Consider the following 20,080-nt stretch of genomic DNA (forward strand, 5'->3'; position numbering starts at 1 on the left):
TTTTAAAAAGAGCAAAGTATATATTCCATCACTGTTTATTGAGGTCTCAAGACGTTTAAGGTTCCTTTATTCCTATTAAGCACCCAGAATGATCTTATCTGTCTTAATAAAGTTACACTAAACTTCAGTATTTTCTCATACCTAGGTTCTTCATGGGGAACAGTATCTTGAGTTGTACAAGCCTATTCCAACATCGGGTAAGCGTTTTGTAGGAGATAATCGTTTGACTTTTATTTTGCATCTTCCTTGAAGGCTTGAGAACTGAAGAGCAAGTTTTTGACACGCTGCTAATTTTACTGCTTTTCCCAGGAGAGGTCTGTAATTTTTATCATCGGTAATTGACGTTTTATTGCATGAAATAAATATTTGATCCACTACCAAAGAGCAAGAATTCTGGCTCCCTCAGTGCAGTAAGTTTTTCTTTAAGAAGCTCCTCCTACTCTACACTCATTACCTGTAGCTCCTCCTACTCTACACTCATTACCTGTATTAATTGTACCTTTTTCAACGTATTACCCGTATATAAGACTCCTCTCCACATAATCAATCTCACTCCAAGCTCTCCTCCAATACTAACACACTGGGGGTCTTTAGACCAGTGCAGAATAGAAGAAGACAGATCTTTGCTGCTCCAGATTAATCATTGTGTCTGATGCTGGATGATTAATATGTTGTAGTATAAGAGCGGTGAGTCCTACGTTGTTCCTCCTATTAGTTGGTCAAATTTGAAGCACCACAGTATTTTATTTTCTGGCACAAGGACTGAATTTTTTTGGCGTACAAGCTATTTGCAGTCATTCCCTCTAGTTTGAGGACACACCCCTTTCTTTTAGTCCGAAAATAACCTCAAAAAGGTCTAAAACTGTCAGCAAATATGGTGCACAGCATTTCAGTATCAATTTACTCCAGCTTTGTGGCATAGACGGACGTCTCCCCCACTATTCCTTTATGGATTAATATCGTAGCCTATTTTAAATTGGCAAGTCACCACCTGGATGATGCAGAGGAGGCATGTAAGAAAGTCAGCTGGGCCCAAAATAGAACTTTTCAGTATCCACCTTCTGTTTCCTTCTGTTGTGCATCTGTTCTAAATAACAGAAACAACCAACAGAGTTGCTGCACTTGTTTTTCCGCTATTAATTATAGAAAGGTGAATGGAACCACTGAACTCCGATCCTTGCATTATACAGAAATATAATCCAAGGAACTGTAGCACTAACCCTGTAACATTTAATACAGTTCCACCGCTGCAGTTCTAACAGCAGATGGTAAGTCCTTGCATCATATGTATACTACAAGGACTCATGACATGTGCAGTCCTTGGAACCGGGCCAACATACAGGCATTTCATTTGCACGTTTCTGCGAGGCAGGGGATGACCGACAATGGGCTGGCCAGGTCACTTTTTTTATCCCAGTACTTTTAGTATTGTTTCTGATGTCACTTACTGTTAGGGCTTTATTCCACCCAGAGCTTTTCTAAATTGTATAAATCTCATTTTGTTTCCAGTTCCAGCATTGTAATTGGACCGGCAATCTTTTAAGTTTCTTCTCATTGGTTTAGTGATTTCTACCAATATGTCTGCTGTTTCTGAGATTTGACCAAATAAAGGAAACCAGTCTTGAACACCAGCTTGAGGTTGCTTTTGCTATTTCTTAGTTTTTCTGGTCTTGTCTGCCTTGCTTTATGATATGGTGTCCTTGACGATTCTGCTTTTCATGATTAGATCTTCTGTGTTCACAGTGCTGAATACAATATGAATATTGTTAACTATCAAGTCAGATATATTGTGGCAGTACTAGTTTTTAGTAAAAGAAATGAAAAGCTGATGCTGTTGATGTCCATCAACTTGTGCCTTCAGTTATTTCTTCATGGTCTTCGACAGGCACTGTTAAAATGCTATTATTTTATTTAAAGGAAATCGACCATTTGATTTGATGCATTATGAACCAGATGTTCGCTGAGAATGCTGTAGCTACACTGATGCAGGATCCTATATTGTTTAACCCCTGAGCTGAGTGGTTTTGCTGATAAAACGATTATAAAATTTAGAATAATGAGGCTCTGGCGCTCCTTTGCCTGGCTTGGCACTTCTCTAACTTTAAGTATGCACTGCTTCATCGAATGATGTAATCACTGTATTGTGTTTGGCAGGCAAAAGTAATCAATCACTGCTCCATCCCCCAGCTGCTGTGTATGAGTCATCCAGCTCAGATTGATTAGTCCTGTCTGGAAAGAAAATTCAGTGCAATGTGTTTATCAACGGCAGGTTGAAGCAATCTAGCTTTCCCAAGGTCCTGAATGTTATAATTGTTTTTTTCAGCAAAACCTCTCAGCTCAGTGATTAAACAAAATATGTTTCTGCATCAGTGTAGCTATAGCATTCTCGAGGTGTGTTTGGTTCATAATGCATAAAATCAAACGGTAGATTTTCTCTTAAGTTTTCAGTTTCATTTTTTTTTTTTAAATCCATATTTGAAATTATTATGCAGAATGTAGTTTAAATCATAAGCAAAGGGCAACATTTTCCCTTCCTGACCCTATTTTAACCTTTCCAGTAATTGATTGAGTTTCCTTGGCAAATATTTGACTTGCCATGACAATATTTGCGGATGAACTCTGCCCAGCGCTCTTCTCTTGTCCCGAAATGGTCAAGCAATGAAATGCTTTAGTTATTTCAAGCTGATTCTCTGTGGGCACTGTGGTGAGCTTACTGCGGGTAAATGGATTTTCTCCACAAGTGTCATAAGGGCTTTATACCAGACACAAACTGAATTCATCATTTTTTAAGAAGCCTTTAAAACTAAAATGCATGTAAGTCTCCTGTGAAGAGCCCTACTTAGGAAGCTGTTGATATTTTACTGCAGGTCTGCAGCAGTTTTCATGTGCCTCCCAAGTGATGTGTACGTGTTAAATATTCAGCTTGAGAACACCTTGGAGACTCATTTATGTGATCAGCACAATTTCAAGGTTGCACTTTAAAATGTTCTATTCATGACCTTGAAATGGTGGAAAGGGTACAAGTCGTAATGCATTACTCTGCATTTTACATACTTAATGATGAGACGCATTCTTCCAAATGTCATTTTCACTTTTTACTTTAGCCCCCCCCGTGGCAATTTACTCTCAAAAGACCAAGACAATGCAAATGACATGGTTGTCACTGTAGGTTAGAGATGTTCTTTTTTTTCAGTCTAAGACAAAAATAATTACATTTCTTAACTTTAAAAGAATGACTTTTATTATGCCCACGGAATTGTGTAAGTTTTTCTTTATAAACTATTAATGTTAAAGGGTATTAATTTTGACTATTTACTGGGTACTGGGTAATTTTGTTTTCAATATATGATGAGTTAGGCTTGAGTTAGATGCTTTATTAATTTATTATGAAAGATGACCCCCGAACACTACCCCCCCCCCCCCGCCCCGCCGTGCTTGCAAACTGCGGAGGTCTCTTCTCATGCTCTTTGGTGAATCCCATCATTTCGGACCACGACCAATGAGATTATAGGGGATAACAATAAAACATGGGACAACCACTTTTAAGCTCAACCTGTTGGGCAGGATTATTTCTTTATGAATTAATTATTAGCAGACTTTTAATAATTAGATTATTGCACATCAGTGATGTAGATTAGGGTCACCAATTCACACCAAAGCCAAAATTTCTCCAACTTCACATATGAAATAAAACCTGTTAAAGAATTGAGGTTGGGACAAACGTTTTAATATTGTGATGTGCGACCTGTACTGTACCGTTTCAGTGCAGGTAGCACACAGCCGCATTCACTTTAAATGCCTAACCTACCTTCAGCGGAAAAAAGATAAAGCATGCTCTATCTTTTGTAGTACGTACGTTCCGGTTGCGTGGGTGCCTATGAAGAGGGGAGGGGTGAGGAGTGTTGCCCCTCCCTTTCTCCAGCCGACCCGGGTGCAGCATAGTATGCAAGTAGCCTTAGTATAGGTAGTGTATCGCTTTGTGATGGAATATCATTAAAAGCTGATCTTTGTATAACACCCATGCAGGTTGCATTACCATAATATGAATAGCTTCAAATTTAACCCCTGTAATGATTGCAATGACTGCCCACATGGCTAAACCTGGCCACACAGAGCAGTAAGTAGAGCATGAAGATGCATCTTTAGTCCTCGGTGCTGCAGTAAGAACACCCATGGCTACTCAGAGCTGTGAAAGAAAACTATTGAAGATGGATAATCCACATCTGAGCTGTATCCTCACCTATTTTTTTCTTTTACAGCCGGTCAGTGTCCTTACCTATAACTCCACTTTGTTTTTTAGACGGTAATCTAGATATTAATAAATTGATGTGTAGTTCCCCACATGAACATATGCCAAGGTGTCTTACTGTTCGCGGTAGTGATTAACCTTGCGCCACTTTCTCATTAAATGTTCTCGGAGATCTGGTCATAATCACAAGTGGATGTTGGCATTTATTACTTGTACAATAGATTGTTGTTTCTACATGTCTCTGTTCTGTATCTTACCTCGAAATTGATATAAATTGGAAAAGGGCACAGAGACCTTTAAAACAATTGTCCACTATTTTATAGCTTGCAGTGCTTAAAGGAAACCTACCACTTCTGATGGTAGGTATGAGATGCAAACACCGGGCACCAGCTCAGGGTGAGCTGGTGCCGGTGCTTAGTCTCGTTAGTGTTAAAACCGCGGTATCGCGGTTTTAACACTTTTTAAACTTTATAGTAGAAACTGCTTCGGCGCTGCGCGTGACCGTGCGCGCGCAACGCCTGCGGCATTTCCAATGTAGGCGCGCGCACGATCGTGCGCACGCAGCGCCGAAGCAGTTTCTGCTAGAAAGTTTAAAAAGTGTTAAAACCGCGATACCGCAGTTTATAACACTAACGAAACTAAGCACCGGCACCAGCTCACCCTGAGCTGGTGCCCGGTGTTTGCATCTCATACCTACCTTCAGAAGTGGTAGGTTTCCTTTAAATAACTAAGCTGCAGAGCTTAAATTTCCCCACGAACCTGTGAATTGATTTATTTCTGCCAGAACATCATCTGGTGATTAGACCATTAACCACTTGACCCTTTTTTGTTTTTGTGTTTTTTATTTTTCACTTCCCACCTTCAAAAATCCTTAACTTTTTTTATTTGTGAATATACAGAGCCGTATGAAGGCCATGTATGTTTCATCATAACAAATTGTACTTTGTAGTGACAGTATTTAATATTCCATACCGTGTACTGGAAAGTGGGGGAAAAAAATCCAATTTTAATATATTAGACTCCTTAGGGTACCTTAACTCCTGGTTGTCAGATTGCTCCTACCACATATTGCCATGTTACAGTCTGGTAATATAAGTGGATTTTACACATCATCTGTTACAATGTGCCATTGGCAAATTGTAGCAGATCTACTGAACATACAGGCTTTAGCTTGTACTGCTGTGAGAATTACTGTGTCTGGATACCCATAGTATCTTATAGCATGGTGACAGTCACACTGTCTGGATACCCATAGCATCTTATAACGCAGTGACATTAATAGCATTTTATTTGGATTAAATAATTTTTTTTTAAATTTAATTTTTTTGTTTTCTGTTATTATGCAATGTCCTTTCCTAACCCATTTTTGTCAGAGCAGTTGCCCTTTTATTACCTCCATTTTGTATCCCTCTTCTCCCTGCTATGGACACCATTTTACAGCCCCAGTGGGGTTCTCATTGATTTCAATGGGGTTTGGGTCAAGTGGGTCAATGGGGTTTGGGTCAACTCGAACGAAACTAAACCCAAATTTTGATAGATCTAATATAATGTTAGGCAAACTATTTACAAATTATCCATATTATATAGATATCCAAGTATAAACTGACTTAGAAGGTAAACCTTGTCTTTAAAGCAAGTTATGGCGGACAGTACTATAAAATATAGGTTTACTTGATGTCAGGACTCTAAGGGGGAGTCTTGTTGTCTTCAATCACACACATGGATACAGAAAGAGATGTCAATCAATTTGGTTATTCTGTGTGTGCGACGGAGTCCTAATATCTGTCTCTTAGCTTCTCATCTATTTTTCATATCTCAATAAGGGCAACATATGCATCCCTTTAATAAACACTTTAAACATGGACATGGGCTATATCAGAAGTCTCTTAGAGCAGAACTGTTCTAGTTGCCCATCGGAGCTCAGCTTTCATGTTATTAACAGCTGTGAGAAAATTAAACCCGAGCTTTGATTGGTTTCTATGGGCAATTAGAACTGTTCTGCTCTCAGACACTTCTGATATATTTTCCCAAATGACTATATTTAAAGGCAGTCTACCACCAGCCACAAACATCTATTGGCAGCATCTTGTATAGAAATGTACTGTGGTTTACAAAATTCCTTTATGATTCCAGGCCTTTATCCCATTTCTGAGAGATTCCCACTTTAGGCTTCATTCACACTAACCGTCAGTGGGACGTATGTCTGGCCACAAATTTGTTGTCAGATATACGTTCCTATAGACAGCTATGGCGCCCAGGCTCAGTACAGAGAATACAACTTATGCTCACTGTTCCGTGCCCCAAAAGAAAAAGATGTTGCATTATCTTTCTTTGGCCGTGCCGCACTAATTCCTATGGAGAGGGGTGGGATGATCAGTGCTCTTCCCTCCTCCTCTATAGCACGCCTCTTTATGCTTGCCTGGCTACGGCTGGGTGAGCATACGTCTGTGTAAATGCAGCCTAAGGCTACATTCACACTGATGTCTGCCCGTCAGACCGTAGCACGGGCACACGTCGGCGTCTGGGAGAGGATGCCCCCTCTCCACAACGGTATATGGCCGTATTCCGGGGAAAAATAGGACATGTCCTATCTTTCTCCCGGCTACAGAACAGTACGGTACCGCTCCCATGCAGTGCCGTGCCCACATTGCCGGCTATGGGGGACGTATATACACTGTATATACGTCGCCCATACGTTTGTGTGAAAGTAGCCTTAATCTGTATGTTAATGAGGCATTTGGTGCACACAGATGTCCTCAGCACCCAGAGCAATACTTTTCCTTCCGAAAGTACTTCTCTGTTCTTCCAGTGTTGTCCCTGCTTCGCACAGGACAGATCTCATTACAGAAAGTGTATTGGTCTAGGCAGGGGTAGCAGTGCTCATAGTGCAGAGGGCACACCCAGAGTGCACCTACAGCCTCTTTAGAATATTAATTAAAATGGGAATCCGAAATGGTATAACGGATAAATATAATACAAGTATTTTTGTAATCATATTACATTTCTCTGCAAGATTCTGCCAGCAGATTATTAAGTTTGGGGAAGTGGTAGACTCTCTTTAAATACTACTAAATTGTACTGTAAACTACATTCCAGTTTTAGCAGCTATACAAATCCTTTCCCTGATCCATTTTTGTCTGTTGCCTCAATCACTGCTGATAACCAGCCTCATCTGCGGTGTGATTACAGGCCGGTGACAGTCTGCAATCTGTTTGTGAAATCATTTCATCTGTCCTTATGTGCTATATTGAATTTCCTGCCAGTAGAGTTCATGGTTCACCAATCTCTTGTGAATTCATTTTATGTTGGCTTAATTATGAGGTCAAGAATGGAAGTTGTTTTAATTAGACTTTGAAGAAGAAAGATTGCATTGATTAATCAAGAACTGCAGTGCATGGCGAGCCAGGCTAGGTGGCATCTGCAACTTCTATGAATTTATTGATATGGACTGGCCTTATAACATTTTGTAATCTGCCGGTACCCACATATTCCTGAATGGATTGCTCTCAACTTGTTGCATCTCATTCAGTATAATTCCTTTAATCTTATGAAACAGATGAAGGGAAAACAGGGACCACGATTGGAACTGAACATTACAATCCTTGCTTTACCTGGGATATAGGCCAGTGGTTTCTAGTAGCAGTCTAGGAGCCAAGACTCATTAACTTACCATCTGCCCAACCAGTCATGTTTGGCTTTCCCAATTCTCATCCAACAATGTTGGGAGGAGAGGCATCTGAAATGTTAATTTAATGTACCCCATCCTTTTGTTCTCAGCTGAGATTTATCATTTTATAATTACAGGAGTTGGGGGGAGGGGCAATTTGGTTATTAATGGCTCTTTCATTTTTGGCAATAATAATTCTTTATTTATATAGTGCACACAGATTACGCAGCGCTGCACAAAGCATGTCAAATTGGTCCCTGTCCCCATGGGGCTCACAATCTAAACAACCTACCAGTATGTTTTGGAGTGTGGGAGGAAACCGGAGCACCCGGAGAAAACCCACACAAACACGGAGAGAACATACAAACTCTTTGCAGATGTTGACCTTGGTGGGATTCAAACCCAGGACCCCAGTGCTACAAGGCAGAAGCGCTACTCACTCAGCCACCGTGCTGCCCTACTTATTTTTGCATGCACTTATGGAAATGCATCGGGAGCTTTACTGATCTCCTAAAGGACCACAGTTTTGATAGATGGGGGTTAGCTGCTGAATATAGGGGAAAAGCATTCAGCGGCTTCAGTGGTCTGGACTTTGCTCATCCTTAGACAAAGACATGATTAAAATGCTATTAGGACCTGAATGCTTTCTTTGGGACCATTTATTTGAAGAGCCGTGCAGAAGGGTATAAATTGCTCAGGAATCACTGGTCATCTTACAACCTTTTCCATGTGACTTGTTACAAATCAAACCCCTGTCAATCATTCTAAGGAGATCACATCCTTTTGCCATGTCAGTCCTGAATATTTTTCTGTCTACTGTTAAATTGCACAGGATGAAATGAAAAAGGTGACCATTTCAACAATCCTAAAACTTCCACCTTTGCAGATTCCTTAGGAAATTTCTTAATGAAATAGTGTTATACCCCTACAAATGAATGGGTCATCATCGCTCCATCACCGCTTAATGGAAGGGCCAAGCTGTGCAGAGAAAATAACACTTATTTGTCATTTTAGTTATTTAGTACTATATTCATAGGAGAAATGGAGCAACACAAAGTTATCAGAAAGAGGAATGTTCATGGGGAATACAGATACTTGTTGGGAGAGATTCAGTAATAGTTACCTGAAACTGATAGTTGGCTGTGATAGAAATGTGTAGGTGGTACAATGTGATTTTGCAGTTCAGCTTTTGTTAAAAATTTTGATATTTATGACAAGACCTCAATTTTAATGTTTAAATTAAATTAATTGCCTTACAGTTTTGGATAAATTGCCTGAAGCTAAACACATACGATTTTAAGTTAATTCTTCTACCAAAACCCACTCATCTGCTATGTTCAGAATGACGAATAGTTTCCAGGTGGTGTAAAATAAAGTACAATAATGACAGATTTTTTTTTTATTAAATATTTTTTTTTTTACCTTTGTCAATTTCAAGTTCTGAGTTTTATCCTTTATCAGATCATTTCAAGCGGCAGAAGTCTTAAATTCCTAATGTCTGGCATCAGGGCTTGCCTGTCCAGCACAATGCATTTTTGATAAGACTTTGCAAACTTTTCTCAGCAAACTCCAGTAACATCAATTTTGGAGAGTTATTTTTCTCGACTGTACATTTTTCAGTAAAAGCTTTTATTTGAGGTTTATCATAGATTTGTAGGCTCAGCGAATCTGGAGAAAATATGCCCAATGCCTTCTGGACTGCATAGCATTATTTTCCTGTTGTTGCCAGCAGTTTCTTTTTTCCTTTCCTTGGTAATATATTTCATATTATTCATAATTCATTATTATTTATTATTTGCAGGGGAGATGCGCTCAGAGGGCACAGTGGCCGATATAATGGACAAAGGTTCGGGCGCTGTCATTCTGCTTGACGGTAGGTAAAGTGTCTTATGAATTTGCGGATGAAAGGGTTAATAACTTCTACGAGGAAAGCAAATGGTTCTTCACACTTATTGGAAACGTGTTGGTTTTTATTAGAGTACACATCTTCATACAGTTTGCTTTCACTTTGGCTCCTTACTACAGAACTCTGTCAAAAGCATTTCACACCAAAGCAATTTGCAGTTAGAATTACTCGAGGAGTGGAAGGCATTCACATTTCTGATCGAAGTGAAGGTCGTTTCAAGCAGAAAAGAGAACAGTGGCTGAGAATTACTAATGAGGTGGAGAGAGAGGAAACCAGAGGCTGCACTCAGATTATGGGATGTCATCTGTACATCGCACGTCTTCATATCTTCTTTTCTGATATATTCCTAAATCTGAAAGACTACACAATATCCAGACAAAATGCCACATTCATGTTAAAGGGAACCCATCATCAGGAACCTAATTTAAACTGAAGACAGGTTGCAGAAGCCCATTACAGCTGGATTGCAAAGATGTCTTTTTGCCTTCTATAAGTCTTTGCATTACAATATAATTGTGTGTTTTAACTTACCTTGCACCTTGACCGAATCCTGTTCTGAGTCCCATGGTTTGCTTTGATTTGGATGCATTTAAAAAAAAAAAAAAAAAAAAAAAAGATTTGTCTGTTCTGCAGACTCCGCTTTCAGCTCCCACCTTTGTGCTCCTGTACAACTCTTCCCTCCGCACTGCTATCCACTCACCAGGCTGTGAGCTCTGTCCTTGTGTGAGTGAAAGAGCAGGAGTGCAGAGTTGTAGAAGAGCAGAAAGGTGGGTACTGAGAGCTGAGCAGTGCTTGAGCAGCAGGGGCAAGGCACATGGGTTTTTTCTTAAAAATGAATCCAAATTAAACAAACCTTGGACTCATAACAGGATTCTGTCAGGGTGCAAGCTAAGTTAAAATATAATTTTATGCAAAAGAGCTCTATGTCACAAATTTTCCGGATTCTTAAAATCTTTGGATGGTTTACTATAGTCCCAGACTGCAATAATCAGCTGTAAAGTGTCTGTAATGAGGTTTTATTGATAAACCTTGGTGCCATTACAGTGAAAAATTTTTTTTAACTCCAATTGTCAGTGGGGTAAAAAAATAAAATGTGTCTAGAAATACAATTATAAAATATACAGTTTCGCCTTGCATACAAATTTAACTTAAGAACAAACCTATGGACCCTATCTTGTACGTAACCAGGGGACTGCTTCTACTGCTATTTTGTGGGAAGAAGTGCTTCCAAGCATACACTCACCGACCACTTTATTAGGTACACCATGCTAGTAACGGGTTGGACCCCCTTTTGCCTTCAGAACTGCCTCAATTCTTCATGGCATAGATTCAACAAGGTGCTGGAAGCATTCCTCAGAGATTTTGGTCCATATTGACATGATGGCATCACACAGTTGCCGCAGATTTGCACATCCATGATGCGAATCTCCCGTTCCACCACATCCCAAAGATGCTCTATTGGATTGAGATCTGGTGACTGTGGAGGCCATTTGAGTACAGTGACCTCATTGTCATGTTCAAGAAACCAGTCTGAGATGATTCCAGCTTTATGACATGGCGCATTACCCTGCTGAAAGTAGCCATCAGATATTGGGTACATTGTGGTCATAAAGGGATGGACATGGTCAGCAACAATACTCAGGTAGGCTGTGGCGTTGCAACGATGCTCAATTGGTACCAAGGGGCCCAAAGAGTGCCAAGAAAATATTCCCCACACCATGACACCACCATCACCAGCCTGAACCGTTGATACAAGGCAGGATGGATCCATGCTTTCATGTTGTTGACGCCAAATTCTGACCCTACCATCCGAATGTCGCAGCAGAAATAGAGACTCATCAGACCAGGCAACGTTTTTCCATTCTTCTACTGTCCAATTTCGATGAGCTTTTGTGCAAATTGTAGCCTCAGTTTCCTGTTCTTAGCTGAAAGTAGTGGCACCCAGTGTGGTCTTCTGCTGCTGTAGCCCATCTGCCTCAAAGTTCGACGTACTGTGCGTTCAGAGATGCTCTTCTGCCTACCTTGGTTGTAACGGGTGGCGATTTGAGTCACTGTTGCCTTTCTATCAGCTCGAACCAGTCTGCCCATTCTCCTCTGACCTCTGGCATCAACAAGGCATTTCCGCCCACAGAACTGCTGCTCACTGGATGTTTTTTTTTCGGACCATTCTCTGTAAACCCTAGAGATGGTTGTGTGTGAAAATCCCAGTAGATCAGCAGTTTCTGAAATACTCAGACCAGCCCTTCTGGCACCAACAACCATGCCACGTTCAAAGGCACTCAAATCCCCTTTCTTCCCCATACTGATGCTCGGTTTGAACTGCAGGAGATTGTCTTGACCATGTCTACATGCCTAAATGCACTGGGTTGCCGCCATGTGATTGGCTGATTAGAAATTAAGTGTTAACGAGCAGTTGGACAGGTGTACCTAATAAAATGGCCGGTGAGTGTATATGACTGATGCTTAAAGGACCACCTCTGACACTGGTCAGTTGGTGAAATCCAGCCAGAATGCGAACTGTGTTTCACAGACCAAGCAGAGTCGTGTGCTGCCAGCCATAGACTTGAAGATGGGACCTAATTTAAAAATTCAGCAGCATTTGATAAATCATTTGTTTTTGTGTCTTACATTCAAACAGTTGATTACCTCCCCCTTTCAAGGACTGGCTGGCAAGCGGCGGTCCCTGCTCACTCAAGTATAAGTCAAGTGGAGGGGGGTGTTTAGCACAAAAATTGGGTTGAAAAACTCAGCTTGTACTTGAGTGTGTATGGTAAGTTGTGCAAATAAAAAAGAAGCTAAATGTTGCAAAATGATTTCAGCAATAATGGTCACACTACCCGAGTTTGCAATTTTTTTTCAAGTCCAGAAATCTGAAGTGTCCACATTGATAAGACTCTGGGGAAAATGGGATTTATCACAAGAGTAATAGCACTTTGGGGTGCTATAATTTCTGCAGTCGAAAAGTCAGGCTCCAAAGGGTGACAAAATAGAGCTCCTGCTTAGCCAGAATTTTTTTTAAAATGAGACATTTAAAAAAAATAAATAAAGCTCTGCCAAATGAAATGAAATGTCACATGATTATTCTCCCCACTAGGATTTGTTTCTATCAGTTATTAGCCAGCACAGTGCATACAGTGTACTATTCATATGTGTATTTATATCTATTTGTATTAGCATTTGCAAAGGAAAGTAAAAAAATATCCATAATATGTCTTAACAACCAGGCTTTGATTTTCTTAAATTGCAAATTTCTTTTCCTCACAAGTGTGATTAGAATAGTCAAGTATAGCATTTGGTATTCCATGAAAGAAGTCCATAAATCTCCATTACTAATTAGATGTCGGGCCTTAGGATGGCAGCTCCCATGATGATTGGAATAATGGCTGCTTTATGTTAAATGTTTTCTTGTGTTTAGTGTGCTACGAATAACTGTATTGGCATAAAGACACATTTATACATCTGTTCCTCTCTTTATGCTGTTTCTTACTGAATGATTCACTAGGATGAATACCTTTTATTTGGGGGACCGTTAGTTACTCACTGGTATTTTCGTCTCCAATGGATATTTCTCAGATTGAATGATAAAAAAATATATGTATACTTCGATGCTTTTATATCTTTCTATAACGGTTGCAGTAATGGGCAACTATCCAAAGGCAAGGAAATCTCATGAAATATATTTTATTTTTTATTATTATTGCACAGATAAAGGTGAGATATGAAGTAATGGCATATGCTAGCCCCACACTCATGCTTGGAGTGCTTGCAGTTGCCTTAGCTTTGAGTAGGGTTGCACAGCAAGTAACCGAGTTGCAGATGTAAAGATATTTCTTATCAAACCTGATCAACCCCAGTATTTGGTCTTTTGGTTGGCACAGTTGTAAATTTCCATGATTGGGTATTTGGTCTTGAACATTCTTGTTGTGTATTGGCAAAAGTGCAACTTGTAAATAATTCGGCTTGAAAAATACTGTTGTTCTGTTGAGTACAGTTAGGCCAGAGGGCCATCGGTAGCTGGAGGGACCGTCACAGACTCACTCGAGAGTCAGACTCAGGGACATTCTGCCAAATAACCCTGGACTAATTCACCCTAGAATAGATGTTATTGCTCTTTAACCCCTTAAAGACGCAGCTATGTTGCGATTTAAGGCTCAGGCCCTTTTTATGTAATTCGACAAGTGTCTATTTATATGGCAGTAACTTTTGCACTCTATTAAGGGGCATTTCCACAAAAACAAGATCAAATGTACTTAGGATAACAAAATAACAAATTCTCTCTGACTGTTGTAATCTTCTTATATTCGTTATCCGTGGTCTCCTTCCTTCTAAACTCAACTGACAACATTTAGGACGATTGTTAAACCTTTAGTTTACCCTTTAATATGTTAACCTTCATATTAATTAAAACAAAATGGAGACCAAATTTAGAATGGTCAAATTTTGTCAGTAATATGTTAATTTAGCCCTGAAATGTAAACATTCACAAAGATAAAAGAATTAAAACCCATCTTAAAATTTGTTATTCAATTTGCACAGTGGGGCACAGGACGTAGTTTCTTCAATGCTGTACTTTTGTTAGCTATAATATATTTGTTATTTTGTTAACATTGCCTTGTAAAGTTTACTTTTTTGGGGGAGAAATGCATTTTTCAGTGATACTATTTTAAGGCGCTATTGCCCTATTGATTCAATATTTATTTATATATATATTATTTATATTCTTTGGTGTTCTCTGTATAGCATAAGTTACATGTTATCTTTATTCTGTGGGTCAGTACAATGTGGGACATAATTATTATTTTTTTTTTTAAAAGGCTTGAGGGCTTGTTTTTTTGTGGGACATTTAGGACATCTGAACAAGTGGGACATTTGGATACATTGTTTTGATCTCTTTTCATTGCTTTTTACAATGGGTAAAAAAATGTGGGTTGGTTTAAAAACAGTTTTTTTAACCATGCTCATTATGCTGGTTCAATAAGGATTTAGTTTTATTGCATGGGTTGTTGCACATGGGTCAAATCCATATGTGTAGCGCTTATGTGGTGATTTTCTCTTTTTCACATAATATGGTATTTTTATATCTAAAAGGGGCTTATGGGGCAGTATTATTGAGTAATTCATTTTGTTATGCAATTAGTTGCACTATGGGAAATGAACGAGCAATCTTTTGATAGCTAGTTCATGATAATACCCTACAATACTCATGTATTGCAGGGTATTAGATAAGTCCGCTTTTGACAGGGTCTTACAGACACTCTCTGTGGACAGCCATGGGGTGCCAGATCATACCTCGGGAATGCCAAAGCAACGATGGAAAGTGAAAGCCAGTAACTCTGGCTTATTTTATTTGTGTATGTACCCCATGATCTGTAAAGTGCTGCAGAATATGAAGCCTCTATGTAAAGATTTATTATTTTTTAATTAATTTTTATATATTTTCTTATCTAGTAAACAGCTCTTCATTCTCTCCTATGGCTTAAGTATCTGGCTTAGAGCTAAACAAAAATCTTATTTTTTTTTTTTTTCTTTCTCTTTTCCTAGTGAACACATACTGTGGTAAAGAACTCATCTGCTATAACCAGTTTTCTGTATTCGTGGTTGGCGCAGGCGGATTTGGTGGAAAAAGATCATCCACCAAGGCCAAGGTATGTCTACAGTACTGTGCACTATTATATACACCACTTCTAGTTCTAAACAGTGACTATGAATGTCCTTTTCAGAACTTGTAGTAAGTACATTGTAAACTCCTTGCACTCATTCTTTAGAATATGTGGATGTGGGCTAATTTTTGGTTGCCTGAAACTTCAGAATGAGAGAGATGTGGACAGGGCTGGTTGAGCACCTCGATTTTTCCTGTCAATGCTTCCATGAGATTTCAAATTTCCTCTCCCCCATTCAATGTACTGGCGTCCTCAATCATCTTAACTAATTTTTTTCTGCCCTAACTTGGTTTTAAATTTTGCCATGTTGGCACTTTGCAACAAAAGGGTTTTGATTGTAGTTCGGGCATTCCATGTCTAAAAGGTTCACCATCACTGGCATAGAGTTGAGGGGCTTCCAGGAGACCCACCAATCTGATATTTATAACTTATCCCAGGAATAGGGTGTCAGTATCTTGAGGATGGAAGGAAGGTAAAATATAGAATTTGATGAATTTCCTTATAGTGGAAGGACTTTTTTAAGGCTTTATACAAGGGTATTATATTATAAAATAGAGAGGAAAATCCAGCCTTTGTGGATACATGGATTTATTATACATAATCCCTATATCAGAGCTCTGCAAAAGTCAATTGAATTGTAGAGAAAGGGTACACTCTCATTTTTCTGTTCCTGGCTTCAGTGATATTTCACTGATCCCTTACGGGCACATTGTTTTTTTTTTTTTGAGTGGTCAATTTAGAACCTGTTCTGTTTGTGCTCACCGGCAACATTGAATAGTTAACCTGTAAAGGGAACCTGTGATCAGAAATTAGCCTGAAACAAACTATTACCAGTATGTGGTCTAGCAGCTTTACACCTTACAACTTATTTTTATTCATAGATTCTATCACCCAGAAAATTAACTTTGAAGTGAAATGTAAACTGGTAATATAAAGTCAAGGAGGCAGAGAGTTTAACAGTGAAGTCAAGCTCTCCCCAACTCTGAACACCTCCTTCTGTGACTTAAATCATTCACCAGACTTCAGGAGATCTGGTTAGTGATTTCCCTGGGTGCAGGACCATGGATTATAGTGAAGGAGGCATTCTGAGACAGGAAAAACTTGCATTCAGTGTAAAACTCTCTGCCTCATTGACTATATTCAACAAATTTACACTCGCTTCAAAATTAATTTCCTGGATGATGCCACCACACTGGGCCATAAAGGAAATATGATCTGGAAGGTGTTCAGCTGCATGACAACATACTGATAGTGATTTATTAGATATATTTCTGCTGACAGGTTGCCTTTAAAAAAAAAAAAACTGAAGTGTGAAAAAGCACATTGAAAACAATATTGGAAGAGGAAACCAATAGATTCAAAATAGCAAAATAGATTCAGTGAAAAATCACTGATGTAAAAAAACCCCCACCAATATAAAACCACCCAAAGGTCCAGCCACACCGAGATATTAACGACTGCTACATCTGTATGATTGGTTGTCAGTCACTGTGTGTGATGGAAGTAGCTTGTTTTTTAGGATTATTTTAGTTTTGATGGCAATCATTCAGCTTGTTCATGTGAAAAACTATATACCGGCAGTCCCCAACTTACAGACGACACCTAGTTACAAACAGACCCTTTCTACCCATTGTGACCTCTGGTGTAGCTCTCTGGATGCTGGTAATTTATTTACCTTTAGTCCAGGTTGCAATGATTAACTGTAATTGAGTCTTTAGTTTTATTGTTAATTTCTTTGACAATCCTAAACTTTCAGAATACAATTGTCAGAGGAACCAAAAGATTTTTTTGTCTGGGGTTACACTTACTAAATACAAATACTTTGTTTTCCATGATTTGTACTGATTATCAATTATATTTTGTATGTGCTTTTTGCAATAATATACATATTGACAAGGGACCAAATTTTTGAGAGAATGGCGGAAGATTTAGTAACAGTAGTATGGGGCACTGTAGGACACCAGCCAAGCCACTGGCTCTCTATCAGGCCTGTTTGTAAATTGTGAAGACATGTGAAATCTATCTATATATTATAATATGTGAATACAGTAGGGGAATTTATCAAGACCTGGGACTTTGAGTAGGACAGCCAGTTTTTGATACTCCTCCTGCCATGCACCTTGTGGTGGATATACGAGGACCTGGGCGTGTTTCTGGAAGACTTCTTTACTAGGTTCTGCGTAAAGCAACCAAAATTTGTGGATCAAGATAAAGAATCATAAATCGAAAAGTGCCAGACAAGTAAATTTTATTGTACGCAAAATAAATGGCAAAACAACAGAGACAATACATATACAGACAGTGTGTGCCAAGTAATTACAGAAGCAGCAACCAATTAAGAAAAGCAGGTATGGTACAGAAAGTATAGTGTAGGTCACGACCTGAGTAAAACCTCATAGGCAAAGAGAAAACGCATAAGTCATGAGGAGCTGACCCTAAGACATAGTTGCCTATACCGATAAAACAGGCACACGCTGTACAACCACGACACGTGTTTCGCTAGTAGCTTTCTCAAGGGTAGGTTCTGCGTAGTGTGGAACTGCACTACATCCTGCAGCGGGAAGGTTATAGCCGCTTGGTGTGGAGGTGGCGTAAGGGGGTACAAGCCATGATAAATGCCCCCTAGTGTTTTTTTTGTATAAAAGCAACCCTTTCTCAAAAGAAAGTCCACGTGTTCATCAGCTCATTGTAACACAAAGTCAAAACGGGTCTGCCTGAGTTGGTCCCACTCTGAGTTTCATATTCCCTAACTGGTCATTATTCTTCCTCGAAAGAATTTTGCAGCCAATTTTGGTATCTTTCACCTTTCTCCTAAAGGAAATCTACCATCAAAATCCAGCATGATAAACCAGGAGCACTTAATCAAGCACCGGATCCCGGTGCATGGAGAGGGCTTGCGGGCAGAGCCCTCTCCATAGCCTGTAAGTCTTTGCTGCATATCGCAGCAAAGGCTTACCGGTAACACCAGCAATCGGTGCTAGCACCGATCGTAGGTGCTTTCAAGTCGATTGCAACCGACAGTGCTGCCGGCGGCTTCAAAAACATGGCCGGCATCTTGCCGCGATGACATCCGTAAATGCCCGATCTATCAAAATATAATAACGGTTTTTCACTGCATTTAACCCCGTAACGGAAAATAGCATCTAAAGGCGAAAATGGCAAAATCCCCCCTTCCCCCCCCTCCCCAAAAAAAAATAAAAATTTTTTTGTTCAGGAGGTTTTAATTTTTTTATGTATGAAACCATTACAAAACCTATATAATTTTGGTATCCACGTAATCGTAGCAACCCAAAGAATAAAGTAGACCTGTCATTTGGTGCACACAGTGAAAGCTGTAAAATCCAAGTCCACAAGAAAACGTTGCAAATGTGTTTTTTCACCATTTTCACTGCATTTGGAATTTTTTTCCCGCTTCCCAGTACAAGGGATGGAATATTAAATACCGTCACTACGAAGTGCAATTTGTTACGCAGAAAATAAGCCGTCACACAGCTCTTTATGTGGAAAAATAAAACATTTATAGATTTTTGAAGGTGGTGAGTGAAAAATGGAAGTGAAAAAACTAAAAAAGGCCAAGTCGTTAAGAGGTTAAACCTACTGCTATAACTTTCAACCGAAATCCCTTGTCTGTTTTTGTATCCACTATTTTTCAGTGGGTACTACCCTTGTACCTCAGGAAACTTCCTAATATCAACAGATTGAACTGCATTGTTTTTTAGACGGGGCTATCACTTTCTCTAATCATGTTCTTTATTTTTGATTCCTTTATAACCCCCACCCCACTCCACTACATGCACTAAATGACACATATGGGTAGATTTAGCATTAAGTTTCTGAGGTAAAACTGTTCTAGTTGCTCATGGAAACCAATCAGAGCTCAGCTTTAACAGCTGTGAGAAAATGAAAGCTGAGCTCTAATTGGTGCATAGGCAACTAGAACAATTTTACCTTAGAAACATAATGATAAATCTCCCCCATAATGCTTATGGATAAACAGATACCAGCAGGTGACCAGCAGTATTACGTATACTACCATATGTATTTATAAAGGGGGACTGGAACATTATACAAGCACTTTGACCTTTTGTTTTTCCCCCTCATGAGAGCAGGGTCCTCACCGTCATTGCTTCAGTTGTTTCCATGGTTATTGCCATTTGTACAGCATTCAGTTAGCGGTAAAGTATGTGTAATGAAAAAGTTGGTAGATGTAAGCTGGTTGCACTTAACGACTACATATCCAGCCTCCTGTTAATGTATTTTTTTTTCTTTCTACTGCAAACCGTATTTGTTTTGCTTGCACCACATACAATAAGGAAGCCGAATGCACCAGACAAATATAAAATATTCAACTTCACTGCAGTAATAATACAGTCTGTAAATAAATTCTGTAATCTCGTGTGGCCTTTTGCTTTGTGTTTATCCTTATTTTAGGCTTTACTTCACGAGGAATGCAATATTGGTAAAGTCTGTTGCTTTACATGTTTAATGCTGCATGTCAAATGTAGTGTGTTTCACTAGGTTTCATGTCACTTACTGGGGCTCAATGAAAATGTTTTAAAATACTTAAAATATCAAAAACTCCCTCTTACCTTTAATAA

The 20,080-nt window shown here is 39.2% G+C and overlaps 1 protein-coding gene across 1 annotated transcript in view; it reads left to right on the plus strand.

Moving 5' to 3' along the window:
* The window catches only part of HSD17B4 (hydroxysteroid 17-beta dehydrogenase 4), a 185,798-nt gene that overhangs the window by 93,345 nt on the left and 72,373 nt on the right, over positions 1 to 20,080 (plus strand). The window contains exons 14-16 of the mRNA XM_072141145.1: positions 146 to 197; positions 9,718 to 9,789; positions 15,364 to 15,467. Coding sequence (XP_071997246.1) covers positions 146 to 197; positions 9,718 to 9,789; positions 15,364 to 15,467 — 228 coding nt within the window. The remainder of the gene's footprint in view (positions 1 to 145; positions 198 to 9,717; positions 9,790 to 15,363; positions 15,468 to 20,080) is intronic.

This window comes from Engystomops pustulosus, chromosome 1 (assembly GCF_040894005.1).
Source record: "Engystomops pustulosus chromosome 1, aEngPut4.maternal, whole genome shotgun sequence".
NCBI lineage: Eukaryota > Metazoa > Chordata > Amphibia > Anura > Leptodactylidae > Engystomops > Engystomops pustulosus.